Raw genomic sequence first — 14,734 nt, forward strand, 5'->3', positions numbered from 1 at the left:
ACTGTACCTACTTATATTTGATGAAGATCATTGTTAGTAAAATAAAAACAACGGGTTGCACTCTGGGAGCGCCGGCAGAAGTGAAAACTCAATGACATTAACACAAGTAACAGTTTTTCGATCAGGTCACGTGTCCGTCTGACGTCTTACGAATCTTACGGTCACGTGACCTGTAGCGAGTTTAACATTTTTTCCCCATCACAAAAAGTGCACAGCGCCGCTAAAGAAGTTTTAACTTCAAAAAAACATCTGCAGTGATTCGCCATATGGTAAATTTAAAAATAAATTGTTTGTTTGTTACAGGTTCAGACTTAAAGGCGTTATGTTCAGAAGCAGTATTAAAAGCATTACGAAGAGTGTACCCACAAGTGTACGAAAGTGAATACGCGCTATTAATAGATACCAAAAATGTGAGTGATGGCTTGCATTATTCCATTAGTTGACTTATTTCTTTGTAAAATACATAGTTTCAAGTCAAACGCTCCTTAAAATGCCATTCAGGTATGGTGAAATGTATATCTCCTTGACATGTTCACTTCCTACCGCAACGCAATTGCGACTACTCACCACTGAGATCACAGACAACTCGGTATTTTTTGTCTATAGTCAGGGATCTTTTTCTGGCTCTTGAAAGCCTCGTTGAACTTAAGCTCTTTAACCTGTCACTTGCTTTTGGTGGTTACCAGCAGTGTCCTACCTTGGCAATAGAGTTGACTGAACAATATCAAGTGAGTGGCTAATAAACTTTTGCTCCATAGGTGGAAGTAACCCGAGAAGACTTGCTCCAAGCCATGCAGTCGCTAGTGGCGGCGGGTGCGCGCACCAGCCCGCTGCCCGCCAAGCGGCTGCCGGCGCACGCGGCGCCGCTGCTGCACGCCCAGATACAGGCCGCCGGCGACCTCATGAACAACGTCTTCCTACAGGAGAAGAAGTAAGACTCTCTCTCATGACAGGATCGTGGCATAGGTGGAAGTGACCCGAGAAGACTTGCTCCAAGCCATGCAGTCGCTAGTGGCGGCGGGTGCGCGCACTTTTGGCGGGACCTTTCAAACATTTGCGGTCACGAGCTACGAGTTGTGTGCCTCGCCTACTGCCACTAAGTTTGACAATTGTAAGGGAAAATACTCTTCATCAAATACTCTCATATTTTTTTTAAGCATTTCTAAGTGCTTATAGGAAATTAAAAGGAAAACCATATTTGAAATTTTTTCTACAACTTTAAACTTGCTTTTATAGTTTTCTCATACCCTTAACCTTCGTCAACAGGATCGGCGACGTCCCCCTATCTCCAAGCGTGCTCCTAATCAGCGGGGAATGCGCAGAGACGCACATAGCGCCCGCATTACTCGCGCAGTTGGAGCATTGCACGGTGAAGGAGCTCAGTATGAGCACTCTGCACTCCGTCCATGCGTTTACGCAGGAACAGGCGCTGATCACTGTAAGTACTCGACGTCTCCCTGTCTCCAAGTGTGCTACTAATTAGCGGGGAATGCGCGGAGACGCACATAGCGCCCGCATTACTCGCGCAGTTGGAGCACTGCACGGTGAAGGAGCTCAGTATGAGCCCTCTGCACTCTGTTCACGCGTTTACGCAAGAACAGGCGCTGATCACTGTAAGTACTTGACGTCCCCCTATCTCCAAGTGTGCTACTAATTAGCGGGGAATGCGCAGAGTCGCACATAGCGCCCGCATTACTCGCGCAGTTGGAGCATTGTACGGTGAAGGAGCTTAGTATGAGCACTCTGCACTCCGTCCACGCGTTTACGCAAGAACAGGCGCTGATCACTGTAAGTACTCGACGTCTCCCTGTCTCCAAGTGTGCTACTAATTAGCGGGGAATGCGCAGAGTCGCACATAGCGCCCGCATTACTCGCGCAGTTGGAGCATTGTACGGTGAAGGAGCTCAGTATGAGCCCTCTGCACTCCGTTCACGCGTTTACGCAAGAACAGGCGCTGATCACTGTAAGTACTTGGCACAGCACTATTTTTTATGAAAGCTACTACCATCTGAGCTCCAACCCTGAGGGGAAACTAAGTCATTTTGGTATTAGTTCGGTTTTCTCGCGGTATTTCGCTTCACCGAAAAGCGATTGGTACCTAAATATCAAATCGTTCTTACATACGTTCCAAAAAACTCATTGGTACAGTCAGCATCCAATCTAAATTGTACCGGCCATATAATATATTATATTGGAATACATCTTTATTAATAGTAACCATATTTTAGGCCACTTTGGAAGTCACCATCTATTTGACACCGAATGTACGACCCGAAGTTCAATCTGAAGGTCTCTTAATTGATTTCATAACTGCTGTAAAACAATTTAAAATGTAATATTTAAAACTTTCGCGTTTTGAACACACATTAACTCGTAATTTGTGCATCGGGTAGTTGCACAAATCTCTGTTTTGACATTTTGCCGGGACATCAGTTAGCTGCGACCACGACCAGTGAAACATGTGTCGAAACGTCGGTAAATAAAGGTAATACATAAAATAAATTCGCGTTAAACCCGTCTATCATCATCTCAGCCATAAGACGTCCACTGCTGAACATAGGCCTCCCCCTTACCCGTCTATAAATTTGAGTTAATAAATTTAAAATGTATCTACAGAAAGTAACCCTATACTTCAAACCTGAGTTGAGTTTGTTATTGCAGCTGTTCTCCGAGTGTCGGCGAGCCGACCGCGGCTGCGTGCTGTTCCTCCGCGACTGCGTTGGAGTTTGGGCCATGCTCGGCGCTACCGGCGCCGCGCTGTTCGCGCAACTATGGCGGACCAGGGCCGCTGGCGACGGCACATTACTACTGGCGACTTCTAACGTGCCTCATAAGGAACTTCCTCAAGAGGTACAGTAATCATCCTACTAGGTGCTGTTTGTCTTTCGCTTTACTCCTGACATGCCGCAAAGAAATATCCTAAAAATACTGGAGATTTTCTGAATCTTAACCCAATGTAGTGTAGTCCCTATAGCAATTTACAAAGGTCAAGGTTGTAACAATTTGAATACATAACTTTCTTAAAGTATACATTTTGTAGTAATACTAGTGTCCTTTGTTCATAAACAGTATTTTCGTCGTCGTCTACACCAGCATTTCCCAAACTAAAGGTCGCGACCAATAACTAATAATATTTTATGCCCCATTTTAAGACGGCCACGATTAGGGTCCCAAAAATGGCAGTTGGTATTAGGCGGGTCGGAGGCCAGTCAACTTTGGGAACCACTGGCCTACATAATTATAATTATTACAAAATATGTAATTTGTCCGCAGCTTCAAGACCTATTCCCCGTATACAAAGACTGCGTGTACTCCGTGCGGGAGCCGAGCGCGTCCGAAGTGATTGCGTTCTTAAAGCCGATCATCACCGAAGCTCCATTAGAACCCCCCGTTATAGAGAACCATGAGCCGCCGCCTCCTCTACCTCGAGGTAATGTACCGCACCACAGAATAAATAATAGTACTAGGTACAGAAGACTCACTCTCTAACAAAACGCGTTTTTTACGATTAGGATAGATATGACTGCTAGGTGGCGCAAGCGCCACCTGCGGCTTATGGCTAGCCACCAAAATTGGTGTGAGATGGATGTACTTTTAGCTACTTGTTGCGACGCGACGAAATCGCGGAGTGAGCCACACTTAGCCGCACTAAAAGTTAGAGTTTTTAAGCGTTCGTTTTATGATAACAGACGCTTTTAGCATCCAAATGGCTAACTGAACAATATGTTGCAGCGCCCCCGCCGCCGCCGCCCCGTGAGACCGAAGAGCAGATCTCCCGACGCAAGCGCAAGGAAGACTACAAGCTGCGCGAGCTGAGGATATTCCTCCGGGACATTTGTAGGAAGCTGGCTTCCAACCGACGCTTCTACAAGTTCACTAAACCCGTCGATCTGGAGGAGGTATGAGAACCAGTGTTTTAGCGGGAGCTATATAAGCGGCGGGGGGAACCCCGCCGCCGCCTCGTGAGACCGAAGAGCAGGGCTGGCTTCCAACTTGTCTCAAGTAAACACATAACAATGATACATTGATTAAGATGCGTAAAATCTAAGAGTGGTATTCCACTTATCCAATTTCTTTGTCCAATGTCAGTGCGCCTCACTCTCTCATTAAAACAAAATGTGAGACGCAATACACATTGGACAAAGAAATTGGATAGGTGGAATACCACCCTTAGACAATTTCGTGCTTCGAATTTGACAGGTAAACGAGATGGCGCTGTACTACTCCTTACATTTTGCGGTAACTCTGATTGTCAAAAATTGACGTTTTACAATTCAGTGACCGCAAAACACATGGCGCAGTACAGTCAACTGTAAAAATATGGGTGTAGACAACTTACTCAAAAATATGTCCCATAGTTCTTAATTCACTGACATAAGAGTTATGGGACATATTTTTGAGACGATTTGTACACCCATATTTTTACAGTTGACTGTACAGCGGCATCTTCTTCACTATAATAAGCGTAGGTGAACAAATACCTATTTTGTCAACAGGTAACAGACTACCTGGAGATCGTCAGGCAGCCAATGGACCTGGAGACCATGATGACCAAAGTGGACATGCACAAGTACAACTGCGCTAAGGAGTTCCTCGAGGACATAGATTTGATATGCGCTAACGCATTGGAGTATAATCCGGACAGGTTAGTACTAAAAAGTTTTTGACAAAAAGTTCAAATTGGTCCTAGTCAAAAATTTATGAAAAATCAATAAAAAAATATCCTGACAAATTGAGAACCTAAACAGCTGTAATTTCGAAAAAGCGGGAATAGTCGCTCAAACGTTCAGAAAGGGGGTATTGAATGAGACCCTTGTGTACGTATATTATGATGTTGCAATAATTTTAAGATTCTGAGAATTATTTAATATAAGTACTTTAATTTTAAGATGCTGTAAAACCTGTTTTTTCCCTTTCTTTCATACTGTGTTCACATATCTCTTCTCTCTCCCATTGCCTTGCCGTCGCCAAAGGGCTAGGGGGATGTATAGGTATGATAAAATACAGCTTGATAAAGTAGTGATTTAATATTAATATGTAAAAGTTTATGAGATATTTATGTATGTACATCCTCTAACCTTTTGTAACATGGAGGGCTGCCATCTTTGATTCCTGTTCTGTCATCCAGACTAGTAACTAAAGCGGTTGAAGGGTTCAAAATAATCTGAACATAACTTAAGTGTAATTTTGAGGATAAAAGCGTGAGCAGATTGTTTTGAACACATTGCCCGCTTGGATAGTACTGTTGCTTTGTCGATAGTACCTCAAGTTAAGTAATAATATTTTTTTAATATTCATATTTTTGAAATTAATTATGCGTATGGATGACGGCCCTAATGACATGTTACCTCATAAAATGATCATAGATTCTTATATAGTTTGTAGTTTCATTTAGTTAGTTACATATTATACAAAATAATTGCATGTTTTTCATTATCGAGCGTTGGCGTGGAACCTGGTATACCAGAATATATATTTACCATGAAATCTGTAAAAACTATAGTATTCACTTATACTGGTTTGCTTTTAGCAAATGCTCGCATGCACTCTGTAAATAACAGTTCTAATCATAAGTAAACCTTATCATCATACAAATAAGGTTCTGAAATAATCAATATAGCTTGTACCATGCCGGAACCAGAGAACGTATTTCACCCGTTCAATATTGAACCTTATCCCCCTACAATTAAGCTTCATTCAACAGAACGTCGTCAGACAAGCAGATCCGTCACGAGGCCTGCTCGCTGCGCGACCATGCGCACGCGTTGATCGATGTCGAGATGGATAGCGACTTTGAGTTGGAGTGTCAGGACATTGCCAGGAGAAGGAAGGATGAGGGAACGGCGGCGGACAACGATCTGCCGGACTTTATATATACGGCGTCTAATCTACGTAAGTATTGTCACATTTTATCGATTCACCCCAAACTCAATCATCATAGTTAACATCTGCATGGTGGCCGCTTTCGGACGAAAGAGGCCCTTCCGTTGGCTCGTTGGGTAGACGACATTCGGGCGATTGTGGGTCACATCTGGATGAGATTACCTCTAGACCGGGACGAGTGGCGTACTCGAAAAGAGGCCTATGCATTAAAAATCATAAATCGGAAAATAAATCACTTTCCTGCGAGAAGGGTGTATCTGTATATGTCCAGTGGCGCGAGAACTTCAAATTTTCGTCTGCAACTTCGATGTTGTCGTTTTCTTTCTAATAAAAGTCCTTACCCGCGTTACATACGCACACACCGTGTGGTGTTAAACTTGATGAAATATAAGGGAAGCCGATCTTGTTCAAACTTGTTCGAGAGATCGGCTCACTTTACATTTCGTCAACCTTCATAATAACTTGCCAATTTCCAGATGTTTCGGCGAATCTCGACGGCACTGCTGAGGGCAAATCACCGCAGACACCCGGCCCAGAGCGGGACAGTGTCAAGCGTAAGCGACGTCGCATCAACGCGTGGTCGAAAGGACTCGTTGTGAAACGACAGAGAACGCAGAAGGTAAACATTATTCAATCAGATTTAGTTCATGGTGTAACCACCGCGTGATGACCAACTCCTGGGACTTTTTAGGCTTCCGTACCCAAAGGTTAAAAACGGGACACTACTATTAAGACTCCGCTGTCCGCCCGTCCGTCTGTCTGTCTGTGTGACCACCACTACCACCAGGCTGTAACTCATGAACCATAATAGACTGTCTGTCATGAAATTTTCATAGATGATGTACGAGTATTTCTGTTGCCGCTATAACAACAAATACTCAACACAATAAAATAAATATTTAAGTGGGGCTCTTCTTAATTTTTGCTGTTTTGTGTAATCTAAGCCTTCGTGCCCGAGTGCGACTCACACTTGACAGGTTTTGCTTAATTTGTTCATGATATTGGGAATTCTCTATGGAATAGAAATTATATATTTTCACCTCAGCAGCTCTAACAAGGGTACTTTGTTTCATGTGTTCATTTTATAAGTAGCTATTTAAGTATATTTAAAATACTAAATTTCCAGACCTTCAAAGAATCGGTAATGATAACCGACGAGGAGTCTAAAGAGAACAAGCCGATCACGTCGACGCCGATGACGAACGGCGCGTCGACGTCCGGGTCGGACGACGACGCGCCGCTGCGGCGGCCGCGCGACGACTCCGTGTTCAATCTCTCCGCGCAGGGCGTCCACAACCACGTGCTGGAGAGGTGAGCCACTACTCATACCCTGGAACATTAGAGCTTGTCTAGACGAAGTGTAGACACTCGCGTCGACGCCGATGACGAACGGCGCGTCGACGTTCGGGTCGGACGACGACGCGTCGCTGCGGCGGCCGCGCGACGACTCCGTGTTCAACCTCTCCGCGCAGGGCGTCCACAACCACGTGCTGGAGAGCTGAGCCACTACTCATACCCTGGAACATTAGAGCTTGTCTAGACGAAGTGTAGACACTCGCGTCGACGCCGATGACGAACGGCGCGTCGACGTCCGGGTCGGACGATGACGCGCCGCTGCGGCGGCAGCGCGACGACTCCGTGTTCAACCTCTCCGCGTAGGGCGTCCACAACCACGTGCTGGAGAGGTGAGCCACTACTCATACCCTGGAACATTAGAGCTTGTCTAGACGAAGTGTAGACACTCGCGTCGACGCCGATGACGAACGGCGCGTCGACGTCCGGGTCGGACGACGACGCGCCGCTGCGGCGGCCACGAGACGACTCCGTGTTCAACCTCTCCGCGCAGGGCGTCCACAACCACGTGCTGGAGAGGTGAGCCACTACTCATACCCTACTTACTACTAATTACTCTACAAAAGTAACTAAACAATTGTACATTTTCGGGTAGTTATAACATTTATTGGTTAACCAACCAAATATAAAACCGCCTGGATCAGTCATTGAAAGACCTGCCTTTAACCTACATTATTTGATCATGTAATGTTTTCATCTACCTTCAACTTTTGAGGGTTGATTTTGTTTACTTTTATTTAAATACCTAAAGATACAAAATATAGTTTGGCGCGGTGACCCAAAATGAGTCTTGGCCTCCAACACAAGAGTACTTTACTCGGTCCTGCGCAGACTCACGCCAGTTTTCACTGACGTCGAGCTCCCGGAGATATGCCTCCACTAGATCCGCCCACCGATACTTAGGACGACCTACAGGACGGCGTCCAGGCGGTCGACCCAAGTTTGCTCTCTTTACAGCAGGATCTTCACCCATTCTTTCGAACCCCCAGCTCATACCCTGGAACCACAGACAAGACATCAACCAGACCAGACTTAGCATAGTCGTGCTACCCCCTCTACCACGCATACGGTAATTTTACTCCATGTTCGAATCGAAAGTGTCTTTGTGTGACGTCCGTGTCTTTGAACGGACCAATCACGGCACGGGACTTCGCTCATCTCGTCCCGCGAAATGTGCAAACGTGCATGAAATAATTGCTCTAAACTCGGTCTAGAGTATTCCTAGTCTATGCCTGGAACCTTGAATTTGTCCAGGGTTTGTTTTAGCGTGCTCTAAAAACTACACAACGTATTAAATATATGCACTTGGATTTTCTTTTAATAAATTTTTATTTTAATTTTTCAGTACGGCAAAGTCAACGGAGAAAGTGACAGCAAAATCATCACCAAAGAAAAGAAATTCCGGGCACGAGACTTCCAGTAGAGGTACGCACCTTTAATTTGGCAGTGAACTTCCTGTAGTTACAACCTTGGTCCCTCTTTTTTGCATTTTTTCCTAGCCACTTGCGTTAGGTCAATGTGCGGAAGACCAGCGTATAAAATATATTGCTTGGAAAAGCGTCATAGCCAAGAACTCTCGTATTTTTATACCTACACCCTTAGAGCATTTAATAACTGGAGTGGTCATTAAGAGCTTGCCCCTCTGCCGAAAAACTTTCACAATTGTGCAACCTTTTGTATGGACTGACATGGCCATTTGTACGTTACGTACAAATCATGTGGAAATAGCATACATTTGACGTCCTCTTCCCGCAAAAATCGGCAGTCTGTTAAAGAAAATGACAGCGATGACATCTCCAGTTACTAAATGCTGTAAGCCTACAACGGTCAGACTCAGAAAGAATGAGAGTCACTCAGTCTTCTCTACCAACCTTCTGTAAGGTCTTCCCCACATTGAGCTTTTACTATTGAGCGTCAAGTACTTAACACGCATTTCTACAAAATTAATCAAATATAAATTATTTCCAGACGCGGACAAAGTACTGATAAACAAGACTGAATTAGATAACCTCCTATATAAGAACGCGAAGCCGCTCCGGCAGATCGGCCTGTCAGCTCTGCTCGACCTGCACGCGCAGCTGTCCGCCGTGCTGCGCCGCTACGCGGACCGCGCGGACCGCACCAAGCTGCCGACTGACATGCACGCCGTGGTAAGATAACATAATAATATTTTGTGACGTCCCACGACAAAAGGTACCTTATGGCGGTTGGCGCTTACGCTATTATTAACGCCACTCCAATATTATTGCGGCGCTATGCGACGTAAGCGCCAGCGCCATAAGGTACCTTTTGTCGTGGGGCGTCACATTTAGCCTATATACGTCCCACTACTGGGCACAGGCCTTCCCTCAAGCACGAGAGGGTTTGGGCTAGAGTGTCGACGTTATAGTAAACTCAAACCAAACTGACGACTGGGGTCATATCACTATCTCTCTCACCCTACCTACGACCACGCGGGTGTGAATGAGAAGTTTAACCACCCCAGTCGTCAGTTTGGTTTGCGGCTACTATAGCCCAATGCTGATTAGGGACTTCACATACACCTTTGAATTTCTTCGCATATGTATGCAGGTTTCCTCACGATGTTTTCCTTCACCGAAAAGCTAGTGGTAAATACCAAGTGATATTTCGTACATAAGTTCCGAAAAACTCATTGGTACGAGCCAGGATTTGAACCCGCGACCTCCGGATTGAAAGTCGGGCGTCATAATATAATGTAGATAAGATAATGTGTGTGTGTTTTTATTTTTGTATCTAATTGACATGTACGTTTTACACTGTATTAAACGATTTGAATTGAATTGAATTAATATAGTTCTTTATTGTACAACCGTGTTACAGAGGTGTTATGTAGTACATGTGAGTTTCAACGGTAACCCAAATCGGGTATACGATGGACACTTAAAACTAAGAAACACATAACTACTATACACATACATAGCATATATGAATTTTTGATATTTATTGTTAACAAGGTTTTTCAAATAAATATTATTCTATTCTATATCTATAGGTAGCGCGGTACGTGCACATATCGAGGAAGTGAGCTGGTGTGCGCTCCTGTTGCTGGTTGTGTGAGTGACTTTATTTATTGGGTGATAAATTTGAAAATGGAGTGGCGAGCCAGCGGAGCGTTACGGCGTACAGGACACAAGGAATGTCAAGCGACCATTGGATTCAGCGCTCACAGAGACCGTCCGAATAGGGAGTATTACTGCAATGTTCTGCCGCCAGAGTGCAGCACTAATTTGTTTAGTAAACCATAGAGTAACTTATACATACTAGGCCAACAGTTTTCACTCAGTTTGATGTCTTAAATAAACGGATTTATTATTATTTATTATTATGACATTGATGCACCAAGGCGGTTTGTTTACAGGTGGCGTACCGCGAAATGCGAAAATCGTAATTTCTTTATCTGCTTAAAGCATAAGCTGCGAATAAGCAAGAGCGATAGAGAGGCAGAAACCGAACTTTCGATTGTCGTGTTTCACGGTAGGCCATGTGATTGACCTAGTGACTCATGATGTGTCATTGTGAGGTTTATTTACTGTATTTGCTAGTGGTGACACCTACGCAGAGCTTTGTCTAATAGTTCCTATTTGTTAGATACGTCCACTCAGTTCGCACACAAAGTGGAGTGGAATGGTGTCGAGCGTCGACAAAAACGTTCCATGGGGCGCGAAGCGTCAAATTGCTCAGGCCGCTCGCATACCGTTTATTTGTTTAAATTGACGCCGCACGCCTTGAGCGTCCGCTCAATTTTACGCTAATGACGTCATCGATTCATGTGTGATAATAATATGGCTTGAATATGCTAAATGATGTTTACAAAATTAAAGTGATTGTAAAGACGGTATTATAACGTCAAGTTCAAGTAAGTATATCACATGGTAAAGGCATGGTAATTGTCAGTGTATTTATGTCAAATGATTTTTGAAAAGAAAACTTTGTTTTATCTTTAGGCACTGGTCCCACCGCGAGCTAGTAAGCTATGAGCTATCGGCTATAAACACGAACAAAAGATAAGCACTCCCGTGTAAATAAAAGAGACACGGCGATATTTATAGCTCACCGCTGGGCGAGTAACTATAAATATCGCCGTGTCTCTTTTATTTACACGGGAGTGCTTATATTTTGTTCGTGTTTATAGCCGATAGCTCATAGCTTACTAGCTCGCGGTGGGACCAGTGCCTTAATGAGAACTTAGGTCAACAAGTATGCGTACCTAAAGGTGTCAATCAAATGATTATCACATAAAAGTAAGGTTTCCTAACACATTCATAAATATTAGGCAATTTCAATGTACGCGGTGGTCATTATACGAAAGAACACCCTAATAACCAAAAATGAACCCTTTACCGTTGGAATAAGATTCACATTATTAATTGAACAATTGAAAACTACAATAAATAAATATTTGTATGTAAAACAGTTGCATTACATTGCAAACTACTTTCACTGCCATTTGAATTTAATATTTTTACGACGAAAGATGCTTTATATTACTAAAATGGCTCATAAAGACACTGGATTGAATTTTTTTTTATAATATACTTTATTCATGTAGGCCTAGCAACAAGCTCTTATGAATATCTTTTGTATCAAGCAGAAGTGTCTGCGAACAATGCTATTGCGAGTAAGCTTAGAATAAATTTAAAAGTGGAAAAATGTACTGTCAAAATTTACTGTAGTGTACTGTGCAGTGGCGGAGCGTCCATAGAACTCGATTGCCATCGGCTTGTCAGATATTCAGGCTCTTGGGTCATTTTCTTTAAACTTACGAAGCAAGGGAAGGGCAACTCAGCTACGGCTTGCCTATGAACAATCTAGACGCGGCACCACTGGTACTGTGTTTGTTTGAGGGTGCCTCCCTAAAACGCCCATATGGTGGAAACATTTGCTGTCCATGGATGAGTCTTGGTAGCTCAAATTGCAGAGCCATGGCACAGAATAAGTAATAGTACAGTCACCTGCAATAATATGTTACTCTTCGAAGGCAGCAAAAATATGTGACACGCTCTTATGGCTCTACAAATAAGATCGATCGTTTTTGTGGCCTTCGTTGTGTAACATATTATTGCAGGTGACTGTACTACAGTACAGAATGGACACTTCCTTCAAAATCGAAGATAGCGATTCAGGGTCGAACCATGATATCCCTATCTAACTTATGGCGCAATCCCTTTCGACTATTTAGGGTTGCCAAAATTCAAGTAATTATCTTATCAAGGTTTGTCAACCCTAGTAATTGCTTGGAGCAATGCTGAGCCGAATGGAGCCGAGTTTGCCCGAAGTCAGGAGTGTCTCCCCACTGGCACTGGGCTAGTGATCCAGTGGTCGTGACTTCAAGTCACACTCGAGATAGTAAATTTTTCCACATTTAAATTTACACTGGGTTGAATGAACTTTACAATTTCGGACGGTTATCACCTTTTATTTAACGGCTTTTAACATAATCACAACAGGACTGAGCGCCATTTTAGGAAAACGAACCTTAAAAGTATGTACGTAAGAGTTTATATAGAATGTCATTGAGGTTGTAATTTATTGGATCCTTAAGGGCCCCCCCACATCTGGCGTCTTTCGAGCGTCGGCGTCTACAATTCTATGGCCGACGTCGACGCAACGTCGACGCAGCGTCGACGCAACTGCGCAGCGACGTCATTTTCATAGCGCTGGACCGACGCCGACAGACGCCGACGCTCGAAAGACGCCAGATGTGGGGGGGCCCTAAGATTGTCGGAGAATATGAAAATGTTTGCTGTAAGCGTTTGTCGAGTCTCATTCACGTATTATGTCACGACATTCCGTGAATATGACTGTACGAATGTTATTATGCTAGAGCAGGTACATATGTTGTCCCTTTCCTACTGTTGTATTAGAAAAGGACAGCCTGTGATAAACTTAGCATGTTAACATTTCTGATCGAATTGACTGCAAAATAGACGTCAGAGGGGCATTCCATGAGCTGTCTGTCCGGTATAATTTCATTTTATTTCGTATATTACCTACATTTTTTCAACTTAGCATTTTTCACATCCATTGTGACAGAATAAAAACTCCTATTAGGTCAGTGTGGCTAATTCCGTCATAGGGATTATTCCGTCCACTAGCGTTTTTCTCGAACAGCATCGATAATTTCGTCGACAAAGCAGCGAATGCTTTTAGTTTCGGCAATGAAAAGGATTTTTTTTTCTATAATTGAAAATCAAATAAATAAACGCTCGTGGACGGAATAGCCCCTATGACGGAATTAGCCACATTGTACTTAAATGCAAATCTTCAGAAATTCGCGTTAACGGTAGACAATTTCATGAAATGCTCCAAAATTAAAGTTAGTTCTACATATTGCGCAAATTCGATCAGACTTGTGCAGTATATGATATCTTAAATTAGAAACACTGCCTATAGCACTATTTAAGTATAATTGTAAGTGTTATTTACGACTATTAAGGCATCCGACTAACCATTCCTAATTAGCCAAATTGTGTGTATACACGGTGGAATATTAACGAATATTACACATTAATATATTATACGGTAAAATTATAAGCTCAAAATTTTACATTTCAATCCTACTAAAATAAAAATTTGTAGGTGAGTTAAGTGTGATTTAAACAAATTGTACTTTATTTTACCACAATACACCTCTTAATTATTTATTAATACTTAGCTTTGTAAATTTCAAACTAAATCTAATACAACACAACAACAATACTAATTAATTGTAAATTGTGAGCTAATCATTTTAAGTCTTGAAGTGTAAATGTTTAAAAAAAAATTAAGTTCATCACAGTAAATGTAGCTATAGCAGTATATTGCCATTATTACGTTAAAAATGTCGATACTTTTGATTTTGACCAAATCCCTACTAAAATATTTAGTATGTTTTAACCAAAGAGAATCTTGGCCTCCGAAACGAGAGCGTGACACCTGTCCCGATTTTGCCTAACTTCATGCCAGTTACTGAAGCGGAAGCTGAAGCAGATCCGCCGTCACACGGTCTTCCCCACCGGACGGCTACCAGTCGGTCGTCCCAAGAACAGTCTTGACAGCCCGATCCTCTCCCAATCTGGGTAGGATTAATAGTTCGTTTTTTTTTAGCATTAGAAAGAAGGTAAAAAGAATATTATTACTTATGAAAGCAAAAGAATATAAAAGATCGTATATGATTTATAATTCTAAAATATTTGCTGTGACTTATTTTTTAATGGTGATTTTTAATAAAAACACATTTCAAGATCAAGATCGCTTACCTTCTTTCTAAACCTAAAAAAACGAACTATAGTATTGATATTTAATTATTTACATTAATATTATGCCCGTATTTTCTTGAACAAAAGATTTACAAACTGTTTTGGTTAAATAATAGCTGCTTTAGCTACATTATACCTACTTTGATTTAGCATAGTTTGCGTCCAAGTAGTAAGTCCCCGTGGTCTGTGATATGTAGTGGAGTTGTAAGGTAAAGTAATCTTACTATAACTGTAAATTT

General features: G+C 42.7%; 1 protein-coding gene across 1 annotated transcript in view; it reads left to right on the forward strand.

Moving 5' to 3' along the window:
- Positions 1–11,175, forward strand: part of LOC134672559 (ATPase family AAA domain-containing protein 2-like) — a 31,755-nt gene extending 20,580 nt beyond the window's left edge. Inside the window, exons 16-28 of the mRNA XM_063530501.1 lie at positions 304–410; positions 759–931; positions 1,267–1,438; positions 2,662–2,850; positions 3,274–3,430; positions 3,733–3,899; positions 4,497–4,645; positions 5,705–5,892; positions 6,360–6,502; positions 7,010–7,194; positions 8,582–8,661; positions 9,205–9,386; positions 10,250–11,175. Coding sequence (XP_063386571.1) covers positions 304–410; positions 759–931; positions 1,267–1,438; positions 2,662–2,850; positions 3,274–3,430; positions 3,733–3,899; positions 4,497–4,645; positions 5,705–5,892; positions 6,360–6,502; positions 7,010–7,194; positions 8,582–8,661; positions 9,205–9,386; positions 10,250–10,282 — 1,925 coding nt within the window. The 3' untranslated portion in view covers positions 10,283–11,175. The remainder of the gene's footprint in view (positions 1–303; positions 411–758; positions 932–1,266; positions 1,439–2,661; positions 2,851–3,273; positions 3,431–3,732; positions 3,900–4,496; positions 4,646–5,704; positions 5,893–6,359; positions 6,503–7,009; positions 7,195–8,581; positions 8,662–9,204; positions 9,387–10,249) is intronic.
- Positions 11,176–14,734: the final 3,559 nt, after the last annotated feature.

The sequence above is a fragment of the Cydia fagiglandana genome, chromosome 17 (genome assembly GCF_963556715.1).
Source record: "Cydia fagiglandana chromosome 17, ilCydFagi1.1, whole genome shotgun sequence".
In the NCBI taxonomy this organism is placed as follows: Eukaryota; Metazoa; Arthropoda; class Insecta; order Lepidoptera; family Tortricidae; genus Cydia; species Cydia fagiglandana.